Source organism: Coenobita brevimanus, chromosome 52 (assembly GCF_032717465.1).
Source record: "Coenobita brevimanus isolate Jiangsu-jjx chromosome 52, ASM3271746v2, whole genome shotgun sequence".
In the NCBI taxonomy this organism is placed as follows: domain Eukaryota; kingdom Metazoa; phylum Arthropoda; class Malacostraca; order Decapoda; family Coenobitidae; genus Coenobita; species Coenobita brevimanus.
The window spans coordinates 6,407,812-6,432,811 of NC_137005.1; the positions used below are offsets into that span (position 1 = coordinate 6,407,812).

At 41.6% G+C, this 25,000-nt stretch overlaps 1 protein-coding gene across 1 annotated transcript in view; it reads right to left on the minus strand.

Annotated features, from left to right (window-relative positions):
- kkv (hyaluronan synthase-like protein kkv) overlaps positions 1-25,000 on the minus strand; it is a 132,270-nt gene that overhangs the window by 21,814 nt on the left and 85,456 nt on the right. Inside the window, exons 4-20 of the mRNA XM_080272898.1 lie at positions 21,024-21,154; positions 19,703-19,865; positions 19,201-19,419; positions 18,344-18,515; positions 17,586-17,758; positions 16,796-16,995; positions 15,651-15,875; positions 14,288-14,534; positions 10,345-10,607; positions 8,948-9,158; positions 8,412-8,612; positions 6,006-6,232; positions 3,732-3,899; positions 2,619-2,924; positions 2,095-2,336; positions 1,649-1,779; positions 1,083-1,243 (exon numbers count right to left, since the gene is read on the minus strand). Coding sequence (XP_080129024.1) covers positions 1,083-1,243; positions 1,649-1,779; positions 2,095-2,336; positions 2,619-2,924; positions 3,732-3,899; positions 6,006-6,232; positions 8,412-8,612; positions 8,948-9,158; positions 10,345-10,607; positions 14,288-14,534; positions 15,651-15,875; positions 16,796-16,995; positions 17,586-17,758; positions 18,344-18,515; positions 19,201-19,419; positions 19,703-19,865; positions 21,024-21,154 — 3,440 coding nt within the window. The remainder of the gene's footprint in view (positions 1-1,082; positions 1,244-1,648; positions 1,780-2,094; positions 2,337-2,618; positions 2,925-3,731; positions 3,900-6,005; positions 6,233-8,411; positions 8,613-8,947; positions 9,159-10,344; positions 10,608-14,287; positions 14,535-15,650; positions 15,876-16,795; positions 16,996-17,585; positions 17,759-18,343; positions 18,516-19,200; positions 19,420-19,702; positions 19,866-21,023; positions 21,155-25,000) is intronic.

Sequence of the window (25,000 nt, forward strand, 5' to 3'; positions counted from 1 at the left end):
ACATTATAACCTACCTTATTTACAGTTATTCACATTATGATCAGATCCCTCCCCCCACCCCCTACCCCCCCCAAAAAAAAAGATAAATGCATTAGACTGAGTCTCATTAAAAAGCTAGTCCAGTGAGTTTACTCCTTCTACTGCATTTGACAGGTCTCTCCAAAGCTGGACAAAATTTTCTGATGGTTGCCAATAAAAAAAAAAAAAAAAAAAAAAAATGTCCTTCAGCTCACAGGATTACACTATCTGAGTAAAGCAATTTCTATTATAAAAGAGTCTGATATAGAGGATGTTTACTGTATGCTGTATGTGTTTATCCGTTTATCTGTTCTCTTTTTAACTGAAGTTCTGTCTCTTTTATACTGTATGTAGACTGCTTGCAATATCTCATATCTTTGTTTTAACTATCAGCAGAAACTAATCTACACTGAAACCTTTAGGTTACATGAAGCTCTGATCATGAATAAAAAAATTTTCCTTAGCAATGCTTAAAAGTTTATGTATACAGTCATAATCATCATCATGCTAACTCAATTTCCCAACTTTGCAGGAAGTGGGGTGATCTAGTAGGACCTTCTGGTGTATATAGGGATATGAATCTGAGTGCATTATTCCACGTGGCATAGCAGATTTTCCTAGCACCTGAATTAGCAATTTATTTTGCTTAGGCTATTACACTTTTTCGTCCTCTTGTAAATAACTAGAGCAAATCCTCAGTACTAAAAATATATGTATACATCAAAGATAATATTACTGTGTAACAGGCAAAAAAAAAAAAAAAAAAAAAAAAAAAAAAAAAGTGGTTGAAGCATACAATGCCACCTAGAATATGGCCCTGAGATCCAGGCGCAAATGGATCCCTCCCAAACTGTATGAGGTATGAGGCTACTTGCAGTGGGGATGCAACATCCTTAACTCATTATAGGGAGAGGATCTTTGGCCCCAACTCCTGCCTGTTTTGGTCATCTATTACCATGTACTCTTAGGGATACATACATAAAATACTGATATAACTGATATTTTCTTAATTATGACATCTATCTACATTATGACAGTAACATTAAAAAGAAATCCCACCATACCTGTTCTTGTGGGTTTTTGATTAGTGGGTAGAGGTACTTCTCAATCAGATCCTTGAAGAACTGCACCTCAGCTCCTGGCATGTAGTCTACCTCACCTCGCTTAAGTGCCTTGTCCTCTATCCAGTAAGGGTTCACTAAGTCATCTCGTTCTTCCTTTGGTGCTGCAAATTCAATGCATCACAACTTGATGCTGCTAGAGATATTCATGGGTGTCTGAAACAGTTTTTTTTTCTAGTGCCTATTAAATACCATCCTCATTATGCATGTTCAGCCTTCACATCAGTGTGCTATTAACCCCTCTTACTACACTGAAATGAAGCTTTTTACTTCATCATACTGCTATGAATTTTGTCTTAAAAAAATACTTTATGCTGTATAGATCTAAGCAATACACTTCCTTCTTTCACTAGCTTTTCCAAATACCAGATACTATGAAACTCAGAACATTTTCACAAAACTGTATATGCACTTGAGTAGAAAAACACTTCATACTGACATCAGATAATAAGAGGCTCAAGACTTTTCAGAAGATTAGATATACATTTACAAAAACATCTCATACTGACCTGATACCTCACTCTCACTATCACTGTAATCATCATTTTCTCCAACTGACTGGCCAGTGCCGTCTCCTCGTAACGATACTCGGTGCTGCAGGGTGGATCGTCGACGCTGGCTGGGTGCAATACCCATGTGTCTAGGAATGCAAGACGACCAAGTTAAGGAATGGTTGATGCATGGTGAATCAGTGGGCAGAAAGGGATGTAAAAATATGAAAACAAGAATAGGAATGAGGAAGCACTGGTCCAGTATTTGAGACAAAGGTATGGGATGAATATGTGCACAGTATTTGAACAAAGGGATGGAGACCATAGATACAAGAACAGTGAAGAGGTAGCTTGAAACACAGTACAGTACTGCATCTACATTACAGTAACCACTCATATGTACAAACACCTGTACCGTATGATACTATATTCTAAACAACACTCTGGACAGAACTCCTACTCACGTCTCTATGGCCTCACAGCGCTTATTCAGGATTTCAAGCGAGTCTGCAATGCTGGTCAGCTGCTCCCTCTGGTCATTGGATTTTGGATGGACACAAAACATGATCTTGAACAGCCCAGCCAAAGAGAACTCAATGGATCCCTCATCATCACTCATTTGGTCCCTAGTCAAAAAGCCAAGGAGACCTTCCCTCTTCTTTGCTTTCTTTGCCTCCTCTGCTGCCTTCCGCTCTGCCTCTAACTCCTAGTGCATCCATGACAGAGTTTGTTACTAGTTCATAATTTATTATTGGTAAAGTATTATTATTATTATTATTATTATTATTATTACTATTATTATTATTATAAATACTGGGTAGGGTTCATTACTAAATAAAATATGAAAAGTGATGGAAACTTCTGGCAGATAACTACCAGTAATATAACACACAAGCATACCACTATAGATCAAGAATTATAAAAAAATGTAAAAAAAGACATATCATTTGCCAGGCAATTATACTAGGGAATATGCCTGTTAAGGTACCTTTTTAGTTTTCTTGGTGGCAACCTCGCGTGTCCCCCACGATACATTGTTGAGGTTGATAAGAGAATAGATGATGAGGAGCAGGTACATGGAGGGGATGGAGAGCAAGTATAAGAGGCCAGGGATGATGCATTTGAATTCCTGGGGATGCATGCAAGCAGCTATGAAGAAGGAACCTGACAGTGCAATCAGGAAAATGGCCGAAGGGGAGCCCACACCATCCATCCCCAGCTGAAGCGTTGTACCCACAATAACTGCCATCATGATCAGAGCATATGCTGCTGACATGATTTGTGCCACGATGATCTAGACCACACGTACCACACAGGAAAAAAAAAATGATACAAGGTTACAATTACATTCAGACAACAGAGAGGTGACAAAAACAGAGAAAAACAAATCAAAGTGGAGGGGGAAAAAAATATCAGTTGACAAAAGATGATACAAAGTTACAGTTTCATTCACAGAACATCAGACTGACAATTACAGAACAGAAGACTGACAAAAACAAATCAAAGTGAAATGCTAAAATCAGTGAAAAGTTAAATACAAGCAATGTTCTATTTTCTTTTCTATAAGCCACAGTAGTGAAACTGCTATATGAAAACCCCAAACTGCAGCTCTCTCTAATCATCTCCCTAAATAATAAATAAATAAATAATTTGGTTTTACGCCAGGTATCCCCGAAGGGCTAAGGCGTTGTCCCTGGGTAGAGGACATTTGGACTGGAGCGTGTAGCATTTTATGACCGGATGCCCTTCCTGATGTCTACCAATGACCCTTGGGTGGATTCGATCCTCAGACCCTTCGGTCAGAGAGGAGCGCTCTAACCCACTGGGCCTGTCCTACAGAAATAATAAGCAAAAGCGAATACTTATCTGGCTGAAATTATTAATCATATTTCACAATGCAAATCACTGGTAACTGTATAAAGTAGGTGGTATTCATATAAGTGCCTACTGGCACTGTAGATGCTATTTCAGAATCACCTATAAATTTCCAAAATTAGAATGGCCACCTTGTATCTTCACAAGTCAAATAAGTGCCAATCAATATACAGTACTAATTGGGAAAAAGCAATAAAATGCACATCATCACATGAATCATCCCTACCTGAAAGCTTGATTTGAGCAAGAAGCAAGAAACCATGAACAGGAGGATGGGGTAGATGTTATACTTGAAAGACACCCAGTTACCAATATGGAAGGCAGCCACAAAAGCACCCACCAACATAAGGAAGATGGTACCTGGACCTAGGATGGTACCTGCCATCAACATAGTCTGTGGAACATGATAATAAACTCAGTTAACAAAACCCAGAGGCACACATTCAACAATATCCCTTCACTTATTATCTAATCTTGTATTACCCCCTGGTGCCTGGTGGCTTGTAATGCCCCAGTCAGAATGACAGCCTTGCATACGTTCAATTCCCAAGAGGTGACTGGAGCTTTATCGACCAAGTAATGATATCAAGGGAAATATGTTAATTCATAAACCATTATATGTACTGAGCTACAGCAGCCTAACCTTTGGACACTACACCTCAATGGGGATCATTAGTTGCACTAAACCATTAGATGCATATGGGTATGGGCAAGGCTATGTACTTTAGACACTTACTGTGAAAGTAACCTGCTACTTAACTCTGAGCATCATTATGTGAGCAATAAACCAAAGTATTCAGAAATTTATCCCAAATGGGCCAAATTTGATTGGATTTTATTAATCCACTAGACCTCCAAGCATTTATATATTTATTATGTAATTACTACACAATGCAGTACAGTATAGGTAATTGATTTCCTGGAATACAGGGGACCATTTGGCTTGTCACCCAGTGCAGAGTCATCTGAAAGCAGTAGAGCTAATTTATTGATGGTGAGATACAAAAATATAACTTACTGTATAATGTAAAAAACTATCTATCTATCTATTGCCAGACGCCTCAATCCCGTACGGGGTGGCCACAAACAAATCGCCTCCACGTCACCCTGTCCCCCGCCATTTCACTGCCCTGCTCCCAACTCACACCCCCCTCTCTCATATACCTCTCCACCTCATCCCTCCATCTCATCCTCGGCCACCCCCTCCCTCTTCCCCCCTCCACCTCACTCACATACACTCTCTTCGTCAGTCTTTCACCTTCCATCCTCTCCACATGGCCAAAAAACGATATACAGTACACAAAACTACATGAACAGTAAACAGGATCCAGGTTAAGTTTGACTGACAAAGGTGGGGCAACTCCAAATGGAATGACTGAAAAATAAATGGAAAGTAGCACAATAAATAGAAACGCATGCAGCATTAATACATCTGAAAACGATAGACAGCCCGGCATTGTGGGCAACTTCTGTACTTAGCAAACATGGTATCTTAAAGTCATATACAGTACAGTACCTGCATGTACAGTCTTGTCAACCGCCAAAGACTGAACTTGATAAGATGAATGGAGCAAGGCCTCCTGGCTTAACCCATAAAAGACAGGCATCGTAATGTTTTGACATAAGCTCAGGACGGGCATAATCAGTGGGTGCGATATGATGAGGGATTTGTGGGAGAGGGGGAGGTGTGGAGGGGCGTGGGGGTTGTGTGGTAGTTAGGGGATGGGGACTGGGTGCTTGGGGGAGGTTGGGGGTCGGGGGTGGGGGGTAATGGGTGGGGGGGTAATGGCAGTGGCAGTTGGAGGGGTGGGGTTGTTTGGGGTGTGTGGAGAGTTTAGGGGGGGAAGTTTCAAGGATATGGGGGTGGGGGATGGAGGAGGGTAGGGGGTTGGGGGTGGTGGAGGTAGGAGGAGGGTGGTAGAGGATGGGGGATAGGGGGTGGTGGGTGGTGGGGGGATGGTGGTGGGTTGTGGGTGGATGGTGGTGGGTTGTGGGGGGTGGTGGGGGAGTGGGGGTGGTGGGGAAGTGGTTGGGGGAATTGAGGATTGTTGGGGGCATGGGGGATTGGGGTGGGGATGGGGAGGGTTGGGGTTAGGGATGGTAGAGGGCTGTGGAGGGTATTGGGGGGATGGTGGGGGGAGTTGGGAGGCGGTGGGGGTTGGGTGGTGAGGGATGGTGAGGGTAGTGTGGGGGGGTCAGGGTGGGGGGGTCAGGGTGGGGGTGGGTGGCAGGTGGTGTGTGGGTGTGATGGTAGGGGGGTGGGGTTGGGTTGGGGGGGGCGTGACAGCATATGCGGACACCCGTCTTTTTGGCCCGATTACCCTTGGACAGCATATGCGGACACCTGTCTTTTAGGGGTTAATACTGTATATCGTAAACCCATAGGTCAACATGTACATTTCCATATTGTCAATTAAAACTGTGATGAAAATTAAAAAATACCATAATTTTACCAAAAAAAAAAAAAAAAAAAAAAATTACTTAACACTTGCTCCAGTACCTGATAGGCAATGTATGGTAGTGAGATGTTATCATTAACTTCAATAGTCTTCTTATAAGCCTGGAGAAGATCCATGATGTTGGCAATGGTTGATGGAACCCATCGACGCCGCTGGTTGTAGAACTCTGAGAATCCTTCAGGGGCATGGGTATAGGCGTCAGAGGCAGCACTGTACTCCACACGGTAGCCTCGTTGAAGCAACAATGTACACAGCCATCTGTCCTCTCCTGTAACACATAAATCAACCACCTTGTCACAAAATAGATACTCTGCATAAAAACATCCAAAAGAAAATGGCTTCATTCTTGTCACAAAATGAATACCCTGCATGGAAACATTTTTTTTTTTTTTTTAATGTGTTCAGCTCTGGGCAAGGGTTTCGGGGCCAATCCCCAAGGCCCATGAATCCTCCTACATACCACATCTCTGCATGCCACCACTTTGGCACTAACACCCATCATCCATAATGAATACATGCTAGGGCTGTCTCATACAGGACTGGTGTACTGGTATTAGCGGGGGTATTTTTATGAATACTCATTGATAGGGTTAGGCATATGACAGAGGAGCTAGTTGGAGAAGAACAAGGGGGATTTAGGAAGGGAAAAGGGTGTGTAGATCAGATATTTGTTCTAAGATGTTTAGTGGAGAAGTATCTAGAGAAGGGAAGGAAAGTGTATGCTGCCTTCATGGACTTGGAGAAAGCTTATGACAGAATAGATAGGCAAGGTATGTGGAAGGTATTAAGAATATGGAGTGGAGGGGAAATTGTTGAGTGCTGTGAAGAGTATGTACGAGGGAGCTAGGGGTACGGTGCGAATGGATGGTGAGCTGAGTGAGTTCTTTGATCTCAATGTGGGACTGAAACAGGGTTGTGTGATGTCTCCATGGCTGTTTAATATATACATGGATGGGGTTGTAAAGGAAGTGCAGGGTAGGGCAGTGGATGTGGGGGTGGCTCTAATGAATGAGGGTGAGATTTGGAAGCTTCCGGTGTTGCTGTTTGCTGATGATACAGTGCTGTTGAGTGAAGATGAACGGGAGTTGCAAGGTTTGGTGAATGAATTTGGGACAGTGTGTAGGAGGAAGAATCTGAAAGTTAATGTAAACAAAAGTAAAGTTATGGTGTTTGAGAGGAATGAAGTCACAGAGTGTGCAATGAGGTTGGATGGTGAGGATATGGAGAATGTGAGTGCATTCAAGTACTTGGGTAGTGTGATGAGTAAGGATGGAACTTTGGGGGATGAAGTGCGTGAAAGGGTACAGTAGGGAAGGAAGGTTGTTGGTACACTGAAAGCAGTGATGAGAAATAGGGAGGTGAGTATGGAAGTTAAGAAGTCACTGCATGATAGTATTGTGATCCCTACCCTGATGTATGGAAGCGAGGCATGGACCTTACAAGAGGGGAACAAGTCAAGAGTGAGAGCAGTGGAAATGAGTTACTTGAAAGGAGCATGTGGAGTGACGTGGAGGGACAGGTTGACGAATGATGAAGTGAAGGAACGCTGTGGAGTGGATGTGGATGTGGTTGAGAAGATTAGGAGAAATACACTGAGGTGGTTTGGACATGTGGAGAGAATGGAGAATGAAAGACTGACTAAGAGGGTGTATATGGGTGAGGTGGGGGGAGGGAGAGGGAGAGGTAGACCAAGGATGAGGTGGAGGGATGGAGTTGAGAGGTATATGAGGGAGGGGGGGGTGAGTTGGGGGGGAGGGTAGTCAAATGGTGGGTGACAGAGCGACTTGAAGGCGTTTTGTCTGCGGCCACCCTTTGCGGGATTAGGGCGTCGGGCTATAGATAGATAGATAGATAGATTTTTATGACATGTTGGCGGGTTTTCTGGTAGATCAAAAAAGTCTGCTTTAATAATTTTCAAATCCTTAAACTGTTCCCTGCCCCAGCCGGGATTTGAACATTGGTTCATTAGGAATGCAGGCCATCTCTCTACCGATTCAGCCACTGCCTACCCCTTGTAGAGGAAAATGGCTTTTTTCAAGTATTTTGAATCTGACTCCAGCATGAAATTTTTGTAAGTTGTGGTAAACCTCAGAGTTGGACAGTGTTATGATATCAGCCTATAACTGCAGGTAATTTCAAATAATAATCTTATGCAAACAGAGTGGTGAAAATGGTTGTCTATATGTGAATGGGTATGAAGATGGGAGAAGATATGATGGGTCAAGAAGAAGGTGAATGGATATGGTAAAAGGGGGTGTAAGAATGCACTGTATTAAATGGAAAATGATTAGGCTAAGGAACTGACAGGGGCCTGCTGAATTGGCTGGATGAATTATTGATCCATAGCTGCTACCTGCACTGAGAGCAGCAGAAAAACTTAAGGACAGAACACATGTCAAATTATCAAATGCTATACAGGTATATAGTCAAAGAAATAAGGTACTTGCCCTGATCATACTGTACGTAGTGACGAGCCTGGCTGGATTTTAATGTGTATCTGGCCATTACATTGTCGTCCATGAGAGCCTTGCCACGGAAGAGGGAGAAGCACCCAGGGCTACACAACACACACCCGATCATGTGCTCCGTTGCCTTCTGCAGCCAATGACCAATGGCATACTCGAACATCTGATACCACACCATCAAGCCTATGATATGAAGATAAAGTATTAAAATGAAGAGTACTCTGAAGTACTAGTAAGTACCGTATCTTTCAAAATGGCTGTCCAGGTGCTGCTGCTGCCTGGTTATAGAAGCATCCCTCAGCTTCCTGCTATCACCCAAAAGGAGGATGGTGGACTGCAAGGAAAGGGCAACTTTAGCCTGCAGTCCACCAGGATTATGTCTAGATGAGACTGGGACTGCAACAACAACAACAGCCATGTTTGTTAATGTATGAACTTCCTGAAATAAGAAATTAATTTCAGTATATCAGGTAGGCCAATTTAAATCAACAAAGGAACACAAACACCTAAATTTTTACCAGATCCAACAGGATGAATGCGGCCACAGGCAGCACCAAGGTTGGTGTTCTTTTTCATAAGATCAACCAGTAGAGCCACAGCATTAGGCATGAAGTCAATATCTCCATCAAGTGTGAGCAAGAAGGTGTTCTCAGCAATTACTTCTTTACGGTCCACTGAGATTGGTTGGTCCATCAGTTTGAAGCCCAAAAGATAGTACATATACATAACCTAGGAAGGGGCAAGGAAAGTGATTTCATCAGAAAATGAAACAATCAGTATTCCATTACTATTTGTGACACTACTCAGGAATATAACATAGGCCTAGCCAACAGTATAATCACAAATACACAGTGCCAATACATGTTAAGAGGAAGAACAACTAAACACAATTAAGTATTATACTATTGTATTCACATGGAAACGATTTAATTAAACACAGTGGTTATCAATGCAACACACATCTATCTAAAACTGTTTTAAAATAAATAAAATGCAATAAATAAATAAACAAATGAATTTAAAACTGCAGAAAAATAAGTTTAAAAGAAGCAAAGACTCAGGCCTAAAAAATAAATAAATAAATAAAAATAAAACTTCTCCTTTCCAAAGAAAGACAGACAAGACAGTACCAAAATCAATATCTGTTCACTATGAAAAACCTAGAGTAGAGACTCACTCTCAGTGCCAATTCTGTATTTACATTTACATTTAGAGACCACTGACCATGCAAGCATGTGTAGGTTTTTTCACTTGATGACAGGTCTCCATGTGTCACAATCTTATGCCACTTCCCTGCTCAATCCCCTAGTCTGGAGGTCTCCATGCAGCACTTCACCCCATGTCTTCCTTTGTCTGCCTCTGGGCAGTCTTCCCTCCACATTCATACTTGTGACTCTCTTCAACCAGACACCTGCCCCCCCCCCCTCCTCTCAGTATGTCCAAATAATCTAATTCTATTGATTCCCATCACTTCTCAGATATATTTTCTGCCAAATCTCTTTTGCAGCACAATGTTTTCAGTCTTATCACTCAGTGAGGCACTACTACCTGAAACACTTAATATATCAACACAAAAGAACAGTCACATATTAATATCGCTTTTGGCTGGCAAAATGGGAATGTCAGTTATCCCCATCACCGACTGTATATTAGCCTCAGAGTACTACCCTGATAAATTATGTTAATCTCTCAACATTAATATCCTTTTATTCCTGCTATCTTCAGATGGCTTAATTAAATTCGGGAGAGACTTTCTGAACTGCAGTGGTTAGATGTACTCTCTATTAACCCCTTCAGTATTAAAGTGCTGTCCAAACCTGGATGACACCACCTGGTACCAGCAAGAATTAAATAAAAAGGATGTCTCAGGCTGAAGAGATTACTGTCTCCTCCCTGCAATGAAAAAACTCCTCACCTGGGACCATCTCTTCTTGTGTCTGATCTTGCTTTTGTCCTTCAGATGGGCAATAATCTTGGTCTTTCCTGGCAGTGTCCAAACCAGCCGGCCACCATAGGGAGCCGGGAATTTCTTGGGTGGTCGGATACGAATGTTTGTCTGGTGGACGTGGGTGGCAGCATCATCCATTGAATTTACCAACAGCTTCACAAACTGGTTCACTACATTCTCATCTTCATTGTCATCAGAGATCTCAAAGGCATCATCAAAGAAGATGTGAGCTGGAAATGGAGTGAGGAGAAATTTGTATAAGAAAATAATAGTTAATAATACTGTACTGCATAAAACAATGGCCAACATACCAACACCTACATTTATGAGTACATGAAACAATGATCTGTCTTGGGCCAAACACACAAGAGCTGGACTGCTTCTGACTGATGAGTTACTGTAAGGGAAGGAGAGAAGAGGTAGCTCAATTACCTTCACCTGCTACCACTCAGCCCCTCCCTTCATCATAACTCAATGGCCAGAAGCGACCCAGTATTTCTAAGCAGGGGCTAAGACAGTGTCTCTCTCTGCCATGTACTCACAACTGTACACTGTTAAACAACACAACTGGGAATACCTGGAACTGATGTATGTGTATTTGGACACATCAGTTCCCTCAAAGCATGTAATTCATTCAAAACTCAGTTAATGGTACACAGTGCTCATTTTCTTCTAAATGATTAACATAACAGTATTGTAAATTCTATTGTAATAACCATGTGATCACCATAAGTAATTTTGAAGATGGTCTCACATAGTACACTGTATAACTGTCCACACTATCACTATATTCAAAACTCTGCTCCTAGGAACTCTCTTCAGGCTACACTCTTCCCCTTACTCTCACAAACACCACTCATCTCTCTCTCTCTCTCTCTCCTTCTCTGTTATCCTGTTCAATTCTTTTCTCCCACAAAACATATAGTTTTCTTCTATCTACATTACTTTCAGCCTCACTTTCAAAAACCTTCATTGATAACTTATCTATCTCACTTCCTTGAACATGTCCATACCATCACTTCAATTCTGTTATAGGTTCCAACATGATTGCATCAACCTTCATCAACCAATGGGGACTCTCCATGCTGCTTGATTTCCAGCAACCTTTCTATTTCATCATCATCATCATCATCATCATTCAGACCTCCTTTCCCACCCTTGGGCAGGGTGAGGAGTAGCAACATCCAGACAGCCTATGCTGCCCAGTCCAATGGGCCATGCTTCCATTCACTCATCAATCAGGCCCCCTGAATCATGGCTCGATCTGATGTGCCAGAAATTTTCACCACATCCTGTAGCCTCATATAAACGTATCCGATAGAGCCAATCTGGACGTTGCCATGTTAAAAAGGGGTGTCAAAGCCCTGATCATGCACTTCTTCTCACAACATTCATCCAGCCCGCTCGATCTCTTGTCAGTTCCCTAGCCTCGACGACTTCCATACCTCTCTTCTTCACACACTCATCCACCATATCCCTCCACCTCCTCCTTGGCCTACTTCGCCTCCTCCCTCCTTCAAATTTGATCAGATATACTTTTTCACTACTCTAATGTTATGCATTCTCTCCACATGACCATATCACCTCAGTACATTCTCTTCGATTCTGGTGTCCACGGACTTCCTCACTCCGTATCTTTCACGAACCATATAATTTCATATCCTATCCACTCTCTGTACTCTATATACGTTCCTCAGCAGTGTCATCCCCAATGCTCTCACTTTTCATTTTCATGCCTCAGCATACTCTAACATTCATGTGTTAAAGCTGGCACTAACACTCCTTCATGTATGTCTCGCACACCTGCAACACTCAAGCCTGTTTCTTATCAAGGTCTTCATTGCACCAGCTACTTTTCTTCCTTGTGTCACTCTAGCTTCAAATTCTTTTGCACATTTTCCTCTCTTTTCTATCACTGTACCCAGGTATTTGAACTCTCTCAGCAATTCCATTCTCTCTCCATTCACTGTAACATCACACTGAGAGTCACCTTCTCTTTCAATTACCATCACTTTACTCTTTTCTACATTTACTCTCAAGGCACAATGCTCACAGACATCAGCAAAACTCTGCACTAATCTACCAAGTTCTTGTCCAGTTTTTGCAAGTTGCACTGCATCAATTTCATGCAACAAATTTGAGATATTCCATCCATAACCATTCATTATCAACGCCATCCCTTTCTCCATTACTCGTGTTTTTACTTCTCTCATTACCCCATCCAGATATACAGTATATTGAAAAACCATGGGGATATCACACAACCTTGTCGCATGCCCACACTGATCGTGAACCACTCATTGAGATGCCCATTTATCCATACACATGCCTCACTACCATCATAAAAACTTTTGACGGCACCTAGCACCTTACCCTTTACACCGTACATGTGTAAATCCTTGCACAATCCTTCTCTATCAACTTTGTCGTATGCTTTTTCCAGATCCATAAATGTCATAAACACCTTATGGTCCTTTTCACAAGCCCACAAGCCTTCTCCACTGTCTGTCTCACTGCAAATATTTGATCCACACATCCTCTGCCACTTCTAAAGCAATCCTGTTTATCACTCCCTAGGACTTCTGATATCTCTCTTACTTTCTTTATAATAATTTTTCCATATACATTGTCTACAACACTCAATAAACTTATCTATCTATCTATCTATCTATCTATCTGTAGCCCGATGCCCTAATCCCGCAAAGGGTGGCCGCAGACAAAACGCCTCCAAGTCGCTCTGTCACCCACCATTTGACTACCCTCCCCCCAACTCCCCCCCCCCTCCCTCATATACCTCTCAACTCCATCCCTCCACCTCATCCTCGGTCTACCTCTCCCTTTATGCCATGATAATTCTTGCACTCACTTTGCTCACCTTTATTTTTGTACAGGGGATACAATCACAGCCTTTTTCACTCTGCTGGCACAGTTTCTATTCCATAACTGGAAAAAATAAATGGTGGAAATGGACTACAGGTCCCACATGCACAGCCCCAAGCCCGGACGAGGTGGATGCTGACAGAGCCCACCCCATGCCTTGCCTCAAATTTGCCACCATGTAGCATGGGCAAAGTTTTCTGGCTGCATGCCCTTGATGGCACAAACCCTTATACAGTATTATAGTTGGGTATGATGTGTGGTGTGAAAGGTGCATGTAATGTAGTGTACAGCAGACAGTTAGAAAAATGTGACAGAGAGTATGCTGGCCTACTCCCTGTGTCTGTGACACTTTGAAAAAGGTCAGCCAAGGGGGATGGTCAGGAGCTAGTCCCGAGGGAAAGTGAAACAAGAACTCTAGCTCTTCCTTTCACCAGCTTTCCCATTCTCTTCAGGAGCACCACCCTGATCAGCTGAAGCAATGCCACATCGTACTCTTAGAGCCCTTTCTCCCATTCCACAGTGCTGACTAAAATCTGTTACTTATCATTCATCCTGGCCTGCAGCTGTTCTGAAGGAGTATGGTTATTTGTACAGCCTGAACACTAGCATAGCACTCACAACCCACGTTTCATCAAGGCTGTAAATATCTGCTTAACCTGTACCATCCCAGGGATTTTTGCAATTTTATACCCACCCAATCCCAAACACTTTTTCGCAATATCCTGATGCTATGACAGACAGTGGCCAACTGATGTTACCCACCCACCCAGAACCAAACTCAGTGCTACAAGTGCTTGGGCATAGTGTTGCCAATAGGTTAAAGTACTCCTCAGCAAAAAATTAGCTAGACTGAAGCAATTTGAGACGCTACAGGGCTCGAATTTTGATGTCGGCACCATCATGTCGGTGGGATTAAGTGAGACTTTTTTTCTGCGGCACCATGCCGACGGTGGGATTGTATGGGTTAACTTATAATATCAAAATGATGCTTTGCTATACCTGTACAATAAATTTCAAACCAATGTCTTACTTTCAAACTCATAGTAGTCAAGGTCCACAATTTTGAGGTACTTTTGAGCAACCCTACGAGCTGACTGATCTTCATCCATCCGCAGGATAGACTTAAGCATCTCCATCATCTCCTCCTCAGTCTCATGCCACATGGTTGCTGTAGCAAAGATCCGAGTAATGTGGTCTGACGACTTGATCTTGCCCGTGGTGTTGTTGTTGGAGGAGGAGTCGGTGTGAATCGATATAGTTTCATAGTACTGCGAAACCTGCCATAATATTAAACAAGCGATATTAGATACTATAACAGTCTAATGTACAGCTGAATAATACTGAAACATGAGGATGCACAACATCAATGTCTTGAAAATATATTAATTACTGTAATTTATCAGCAGTATTTATCATCCTAACCTACATTATTTCCCAACCATAAACAGTGTGGATAGGGAGGCAAAAAAGTAGTGAATAATCAACAGTGCCAAGTGAAATGGTCACTCATCATCAAGCGTGCTAAATTCTCAGCTCCACCTCAATATGCATATGTTTATACATAAATATGTTTCACATGATTAAGTCCTTCTCACTTGTGGGATAGTGATCATACCATTAAATGCATAGTTAAAAGAGAAGTATGCCTTCTCATGTACATAAATGCTTTCCTTCAGTAATATATGTTCATCAGTTCTTTTGCTTTCTCATCTTCCACACCTAATTCACTGCATATTAATATGCAACAGGGCATCAGCACTATGTATCACATTCAAGGTACTTCACCTTTCACCATTCATCACCAGCTCCACCTTCCATTCCATAACTTATGTTTAGCCTCTGTTATTATAGTACAGACTGTACCCCTAACAGCTATGGGGATCTCACAAATTCCCAATTATACAAGATGTAAGTACAGTATGTAGCCTTGGGGCTATCACACATCATTATCTCATTCCAACACTGACACTGAACCACCCACTGAAATATTCACTTATTCTTACACATGCAAATCTTTACACGAAAAAAAAAAAAAAAAAGCTATTCATCCACACTACTGACACCATGAAAGGCCTTCAGTCACAAAGTGCAATATGTCCCAAGTACTGTAATTCCTTTAATCTGGGGCAATGCCTTAGCCCCTCAAGTAAGGAGTGCATGCTATGAAACTGCATAATGATCATCAACATTCATAAGAAAATGACAAATATTCCTTCATGACATATGAACACTACTTCCATTATGGCAAAAACAATCCTCCACAATACCTGAGCATTAATTCCATTATAATATATACCTGTATCAAAAGTTTATACTAAGATTTGTTATATTTTTGTATGCAGTAACTATCAATACACTGGTCAAGAACACTATAAAGATAATGCATATCATACCTCATTTTCATGATCATCTGGGTTGAGATTCAAGTCTTCCGTCTTTACATCTCCCTCATCATCACGCCTTCTGTTGAGTGCTAATGACTGATCAATCAACAGTGAGTTATACATGGGTGTCACGAAGAGCTTTTCTGATGATGCTAGACGCTCACATTTAGGGGTCCATATGTGTAATGTGATCCATGTTTGAGAGAGGAGCCAGAAGAGCCACACCCATGCAAACTACAGTGGAAGGGAAAAGAACAATTATCAGATATGACACTAAACACAGTACAAAATATACTGCATTACATCAACATTCACCAAGAGTTTAAGTTCTAAAAATACAGTATCACTAAAAAAAAATCACATTTTTAATACCTATGTACATAAAAATTTTCAAAGAAAAATATGTTTGTCAGTTTGTACCTAGTAATATCTATTAATCATTATAAAACTACAAACGTGTTTAATCCCCAAAATAATGTATCTGTATATAAAAATTTAATTCTCATAAGTGTAATTATGTCACTGACTGCCTCCATTTGTCACTGAAAAATTACAGTTTAAAAAAGAAAAGAAAAAAAATTACTGCATAGGATTTATAATCAAACTGGTTGCTAAAAGTTATCCATGAGCACAGCCAACTACATTACTTAAGTGAATTTATGATACTGTACAGTACACAACATTTACTTTTGTTCACCAACTCTCAGTATACTGGACGTGTTATAATAAACAGGCCGTCTTTTTCTTCTTTCAAAAAATATTCAGTCCTAATATAGGCCTATCTGGAAAAAGTTCAGAGTGACTGATGTTTATTCCATATTAGTGTAAATAAAGAATGAACTTCCTGCGCTTAACTGATGTGTTATGACATCCAGCAACACATAAGTGTGAATTTTTTATTCCCTCTGTCTCAAGCCCACATGGTTGCAACAGACTTCTTCCAAATAAAATCAACAGTAATCTGATTTAGCTGGAAAAAAATCCATTGTTATCTATTGTAGTAAAAGTTTCACCTATATCAAACTTGGTTCCTCACCATTAAGTTTGATCCTGTGAGAGTTTATTGTACAGTAGTTATAAAGTGAGAGAAAATTATTTTGAATATAGAATTTGCAAAGTGGCCTGCATGAGTAAAAGTACAGCTGAGCACTTACATCTTTGTTCAGGAAATCGTTGAGAATATCCCCATTTTTGCACTCCCAAAAGAGATAAGCAGGGATAAAATCGATTGAGCAGGCATTATCATATCTCAGACCACAAGCAGTGATGAGCAGTGAGATAGATACGGGGATAGTCAGGTTGATTGGGAAGGCGAAGCTGAATCCTTGGATACAGATCTTACACGCAAACTTGCCTGTAAACAGGAAATGACATTTGCACTGACATATGATCACTAGATACAAAAAATATATAAATATATTAGAGCAGTAGTAGTAGGGTAACCCTGATCTGTCTGGTTGAGCAGACTTATCAACTGCAGGCAAGCAATCACTCCTGCAGAGCTATCCCATGTTCCCCTCTGGTGGACAACACCTTGTCACAGCATGCTGCAGGGAAGAGTGGAGGTTTGATTCTGGATGGAAACTGGATTTGCATTTCTCTACCTAGTTAACAAAGGCATCATAGTAGACTCCACATCATGCCATTATTTGCCTGTATGTTTATCACCCAGTGTCATAAATGGTTTCCCGGGTTACAGGAAACCATTAGGCTCGTCACTCAACACAGAGTTGCCTGTGGAAGAAGTATGCAGCACTACACCAAGTGAGTGGATGATGGTCACCCCCATATTCTAAGTATATGTGAAATATAAAAGTCTGAACAATATTAATAATAATACAGAACTACAATTTACTATGTACAGTATGTGATTTAATTACAGTATATTTAAATGTATTATAACTACTTATATAATAACAACTAACTAAATAAGTGCTTCCTTACCAAAAATGTAGCAGAGCCAGGAAGTAAGAACCTGAAGAAGGAAGACATAAAGTGGGGTGCCTTCAGATGAGTAGATGATCTGGGTGTGTTCGAGGGGAGCTACCGTGGGGAAGTCGGGAACAGTGTGACCTGGTAATGTCTCACGCACTTCCGTCACATTGATCCCATGTGCACTGAATCAAGAAAACTTACTTAGACAAATAGTATACATTACTACATTTAAAATCAACAACATCTAAAAAGTACAGATGTAATCAGTATTACATGATGGCTTCAGTATTCAACAAATAAACAAAAACTTTGAAAACACATGTACTGGTACTTCCATGAATGAAATACAATGTAAAATAAAAATACTGGGTACACTGAGTTTTGAATAACCTGACTCAGTACAAATTTTATATGAAATAAGGTAATGTACTGAGGGATGGTATCCTACTTAATGTGAGAAGAATATTAACTAGGTCAAAAGCATCTGCCAGTACAGAAACTGATTTAATTTCATACAGCAAATTTACTGCTATTTCTCAGTAAGTATTCAGCAATCATGTTAACTAAAATGTAGTTCTTCCATCTTAACTTGGTGGAGGTTTTCATAATCTTACATTTATTTCTTACACTTCATTGCTAAAGTATGCCTATAATAAGCCTCTTCATCCTTTCTATAGTACTTCTTGATGACTCTATTGCTGCTGCTCAGTATCCAGGATGGGGAGGTGGCAATTACAGGACAAGTTATAGTAGCCACCCTTCCTCACCTCAGGGCCTTGCTTAGTTCAAACACAGTGGAGAACTCCGTAAGACGTGTACCCATGGAGACGATCATCATGGTGAAGAAAACCAAGCATTTCCATAATGAGACAAACATGTAGCAGAAGTAACGCGTCTTCCACAGTCGCTCCTTGATGCCTCCGTAGTACTTGATGATTGCTACAGATATTGGGGGGGGAGAGGATTAATATCAACAAATGCACCAATGACTTAAAGCATTTGCTAATACGTTACTTATAACAACTTGTGATTATGACTTATAGAGGAAATTTTAAAAAATTCTTCATTAGACTGCTACTGTACTTTTCCTTAAAATATATGATGCACTATACCTGTCTGAACAGAAAAATATATGATACAGCAGCTTAGTAGTAAAATATTACATTAATTCAGTGGGAGATATCCAGCTAGTACTGTGCCTCCTTTGAGAAGTACAGAGCTGTAAAGATAAAGATGCTGATGATAATGATGATGATCTCTTCCTACCAGATCACAGTGTTGTAAAAACCACTGTAGACCCCTCATATTCTCCAGGTACTCAGTAAATGTTGACTTTGATGGGTGGGTGAAGCCTTAGGAAAAACATACAGCAAGAACAGTCTGTAAGACCTTTTCCAACTGACAAACTTCCATCTCCCCTGAGCCATGATAACAATAAGCTGTGTTCTACATTTTCTCACCTCAGAGAAAAATATCATCATCATCATCTCTAATGTACTGTTCCCCCATGAACTGCCATCAGGAGATGGACAAATAAGCTAGGATATTATGGTATTGATGATAATATCTTATATATCTTAACTATTTTTTCATGACACCAACATGATAATACAGCAGTACTCACAGAACCTGGAGTGTCTGTCAACATAGTTCTCCCACCAGCCAAAGGATGTAAGTAGCACAGCAGGAGGAATGATCCACATACGCCAGCTGTCTGGGTTACCCTTCCCAGCCTCCACAATAGGCCACACCACCAGGCCTGTCAACTGACATCCCAATGCTAGAAGGTCCATCAGCACCTTCAGAGCTACATGGGATTCCTTCCTTGTCCTTGACAGTAGACCTTTCGAGAGGAGAAAAACGTCAGATATTAAATACTTAATGTTTAAAAACAATGAAGTATCTACAGACCACATTATTTACCCCTCTAGAGATGATGGTGGTGACAGAAATAATCTGCTATGAATAGAACAAAACTGAAAAACAAGAAAGAGAAGAGTTATACTGTAACAAATGAAAAAAGGAAAACAAGAGAGATTACCTAAACCAAATGACAAGGGTGAAACAAGAAAGAGATACATTATTATCAAATAAAAAGAGGGAAACACAAAAGAGATCAGTTATACCGAACAATCCTGGAATGAAGGCAACACAGTTGGTAAGCATGGCACCCTTGATGACATCCAGGTCCGGCAGCACCAGGAAGATAAGCAGACCCATCCCCACCGTGTGCAGGGTCTCAAATACCATCACCCAAAACATATCTCCTGCCAAAGGTTTCCTCCAAGACTGTAGAAAGGACAAAGTGTGCAATCATGAATAATAATAATAATTCACTATACCAAATGAGTGAATAATAATATTGTAATATGCTTTGACAGACGTGAACAAATTCTAATTTGTTAGGAAAGCTCCCTCTCACAGATGCTGAAAATTTTATGATATGGATTAAGTCTGATCACAGTCAAATAAATTCATGATATCCAGCTTCTGCGGAAGTAACTAATCTGATATCAGTATAATTATTGATGGTGTTATAAAAGAAATATACAAGGTAAGGAAGTGGATGCTGGAGTGTCCTTTGTGAGATAGGGTAGGATATGGAAACTGCCTATACTATTGTTTGCTGATGACAGTGTTTTATTAAGTAAATAAAAGTGGGAGCTGAAAGACTTGGTGAAAGGCTCTGCAAGAGTGTATAAGAAAAGACATTTGAGAGTGAACGGAATACAGTATAGCAAAATGTGAAGGTACGGTCCTTGAGATGAATGAAGTTACAGAGTGCATAGTGAGGCTGAATGATCAGGAAATAAACAATGTGAGTGCCTTCAAATATTTAAGTGGTGTGATGAGCAAGGACAGGAGTTTAGAGGATAAAGTGCAAGAATAGGGCAAAGCAGGGAAGGAAGGCTGCAGGTAAGGTTAGGAAAGTTATTACGAAAAGGGAAGTGGACATGAAAGTAAAGAACCCACTACACAACAGTACAGTATTGTAATCCCCACACAAAGGTAAGGAGTGATACTTGGACTTCCTTGGAATGATACATGTTAAAGAGTGAGGGAAGTGAAATCAAGTTATTTGTGATGAGCATACCGAGTTATATGGAGAGACAGACAGACTAATGAGGAAGTGAAGAAATATTGTAGTGGCGAAGTGGATGTGCCAAAAAATGACAGGAGAAGTATCCTGAGATGGCCTGACCATGAGAAGACAAGAGACAACTAGAAGAGTGTGTGTCCAGTATGGTAGACGGGATAGAAAGACTGATGACGAGGTGGAGAGGTGATGTGAAGAGGTAAATAAGTGTGGGTAGTTTGTGCTGCAGGAGGGTCACCCTGGTGGGAGAGGATTGGGTGGCATGGAGGACAGAGAGAGAGAGAGAGAGAGAGAGAGAGAGAGAGAGAGATGTACAGTTCTGTAAACAAAAGTACTGGAACCACCCTTACCTTGAAAACACACATTCTGGTGGATCTGAACCAAGACCCCAGTTCTGGCACAATGAAGCACAAAAACAGCATCCATGCCCACACCACATTTTCCTCCTCTGGTAAAGTTGCGATGTAGTCCTTCTCATTGGCTGTGGAAGGAAGAACACGGGAGTTAGGGGACTGGACATTAAAGGGTATTACAGAATGAACGCTAAAAGTTTATTACCTTAGGAGTGGCTTATCCTATCCGCATAAAGCGCGCATGCACACACACACACACACACACACACACACACACACACACACACACACACACACACACACACACACACATATTAGCACAACCAAATGAAATTATCATCTCTGAAATTAGTCATTTATATGTAATATATATGTCCCTCAGTTCGATGACTGAGTATGGTTGTTTAATTTGAACAATTCACAGCATTATGGAAGCATGACACAGGATCATAATTTACTGTGGTGCTCACTCCACACGTTTTTATTCAGCAGAGAATCCCAAAACTGTCAAAGGAAAAACAAAAAATTTTCACTACGATGGTGGCATCAAGTGACAATTTATTTCAGAGGTAAAAAAAAAAAAAAAAAAAAAACGTGAATTTAAAAAGCAGTGAAGGACAAGTGGGTATCAACAGGTTCAATGTGTCCCTGACTTGTGTGACCTCCCCCCACCCTCGTCCACCTGCCCCTCCTATCTCTTTATCTTCCTTCTTTATCTTTCTTCTCTCTCTTCCGTAAAGATCCCTCTCAGGCCCTCCTCTATCATCTTCCTGCCCCTCTATCTTTCACACACTCTCCTCTCTATCTCCCTCCAGTCTATACCTACTGTACATTTTTCCACACTCATTCCTTTCTCTTTCTGACATTCCCCTCATCCATTCCTTAATTTTATTTCTTACTGCTTTACTTTGTCATCGATTTCCTAACTCCTTTCTCACACATATAAACTTCCATTATCACTCTCCACATTCTCCCCTTCATCCCTTCAGCCATCATCCCTCCTCCCCAGTTCTCTCCTTCCCCCCCTCCCTCCCAAGCTTCTCTCTCTCTCCCTCATCTCTCTTCTCCTCACTCTCCCTTTCCTCGCTGCTATCCACGTCTGTCCTCACTCACCTCCCACTTCCTCCTACTCATCATCCCTCTGAATACTCTCCCTTTCCTCCTTCCTTCCCCACCTCTTCTCTCTCCCTCTCCCCCTCCCTCTCCCACCATCCTTCTCCACACACTTCCTCTCTTCTCTCCCTCCCCCTCTCTCCCTTTATTTCCTCTAGCCATCCTCTCTCTTCACAGTCTCCCTTTCCACACTCCCTCTCCCCACCTATTCCATCTAGCTACAATCCTTCACCATACTCTTCCATTAATCAACTCCCTACCTCTCCACCTTCCTTCCCTCTCTCCAGCTCCTCCTCTTCCATATTCTCCCTTTCAACACTCCGTCTTCCATCTCTCCACGCTCTCCCCCTCTTCATTCCCTTCCCATCTCCTCCTTCCTAGCCATCCTCTCTCTCTCTCTCTCTCTCTCTCTCTCTCTCTCTCTCTCTCTCTCTCTCTCTCTCTCTCCTATCTATCTGTTTCCATCTAGACACCATCCCTCTCCACTCTTCTAATATAATCACTCTCTCCCTCTCCACATTCCCTCCCCCATCTTTCTCTCTTCCCTCCCTCCCTTCCTCCCTCCTCCCTCCCTCCCTTCCTCCAGCACCGACCCAGATAAGCGAGCACTTCCCGTCATTATCTGCGCCAGTTTACCCACGTTTAGTCACTCAGCCTCTTCTCGCGTTATTATCTCCCGCAAATTGACAGTCACCCAGCACACCCCATTAGCAAACATCTGACGGAATTAACGCCTTCGCTAACATTACGTGTGTGTGTGTGTGTGTGTGTGTGTGTGTGTGTGTGTGTGTGTGTGTGTGTGTGTGTGTGTGTGTGTTTAAAGAGTTCTGTTTATTTGCAATAAGGCATGTATTTATCCGTGTGTGTGCCTTTGTGTGTATACTTGAATCTATGCCTCTAAATACATTTGTATCTATATGCATATGGATGTGTCTATGGGTAGTATGCTAGTTGTTTGAGATTCAGTAGTCTGTTTTGCTCATTACACCTTAGTATCCTTGTGTGCGATGGATGCAAACTACAGTACACCGATATCAAATGACTGTACAAACTATACAAGCAAATAATAACGTGAAATACGGGAAATAAACACCCATGGCTGAAGTGCTCCGAAGTCTCCCATATTAACGAAAATAAACCTTCATGTGTTCCTCTCTAAAAGATCAGGTGAGATGGCGTTTCCCTTTCATCTTGGGTCGCGCCATTGAGTGACCTGGTCCACTTCCTACCCTTTCCCTCTCGCACTCCACCTCAATCCAGCCGTGCCCCGCCCCACACCCCAGAAAATGCCACCCGCACCGCCCCATTTCCACCCCAGCAACACGCTAGATGATGCCGATGCTGATCATGATAAACAACTGCAAAATATTAGAGTTTCGACAGTGCGAAAAGACGACTGCCAAAAGAAACTGTCTGAAGTAACTTGAGGGCTGCAGTAAGTAGTGATCTAACCACAGCGTTGAGAGACTACAGTCTACACAAGTGCCTCATTCTTATCGCAAGTGATGAAAAAACTATATACATATATATTCCTGGTATATGAAAAGCATTATATAAACGAAAAAAAAAATCTTCACGTACTCTCTCCCGCTTGGCATTTTTTTTTTTCCCCCCAAGATGCACTTGTCGGAAAAAATGTGTCGTGCAGATACCTCTTCAGTAATGCACATAAGAGGATGTACACCAATGGCTGTATAAAAACTGATTAAAAAAAAAGTTCGACAGTTACAGAAATGGGAATCTGACTGGCAGCATGCATGTTTGTCCTTCAACAAATCTGCTTTGTGACTCAAAGCTCTAAAAATCTGACCTCGTTCGCTGGCCTTCTCAAGAGCACACCACCACCAACTACGTCACTCTCTTTTGCAACACAGCCTGCCAGCTCTGTTATGTTACCTGGCATGCACAACACTGCCACGTGACTCCCACACACCTTTGGTACTTCTTACGCTTCACCTTTCACCTGTAACGCCTCACACTTCACCTACTCTTCCTCAAACCTCATCACAGCGTCTCTCAACCTCTTATCGCCTTATCAAACCTCAGCCTCCTCCCACCTCACCTCACAGAGCACCTCCATCTACTGTACTTACACCTCATAATCTCATCTTCGATCCTTTCACTACGGCACGGTCGTACAATTTAACCTGGCTGTCTCTTGGCGATTTCATTCAGCTTTCAAAGAACCTCTCGTGTTCAAAGGATAAATGATGGCTATATGTACCGCCTCCCCAGTTCAAAAATTCTCTCACTGGCTTAAAAAAAAAGAAAAGAAAATGCCGGTACCAAGAATGTTATACAAAATACGACCTTGGACTTAATGAACAATATTTAATCTCTCTCTCTCTCTCTCTCTCTCTCTCTCTCTCTCTCTCTCTCTCTCTCTCTCTCTCTCTCTCTCACCTCACAACCCCCACTCCCTCTCACTCACCCACCTTGACACAGCAGTCCTCTCCACATCTCAACCAGGATATAACAGTGCATGACGCTATCGAACTGTAATATAACCTCTTAAACCCTTCAGTAAACACAAGTCTTCTGTATTCCATTCCTCCAGACGATTTTATTCAGCTCAGGAGGGCTTTTGGGAGGTAAGATACAGCTTTCATTAACCTCTTCCCAACAGTGTGTTTGTTCTAATCTGACACTGATCCCTAACCCCTTTCAGATCAGTTGATGGCCAGATGTAGTCAGACTGCAAGGCTGATTTGACTAGTAACAAAGGAGACTCATTCCTACTGTAACCAAGGAGACTCATTCCTACAGTAACCAAGGAGACTCATTCCTACAGTAACAAAGGAGACTCATTCCTACAGTAACAAAGGAGACTCATTCCTACAGTAACAAAGGAGACTCATTCC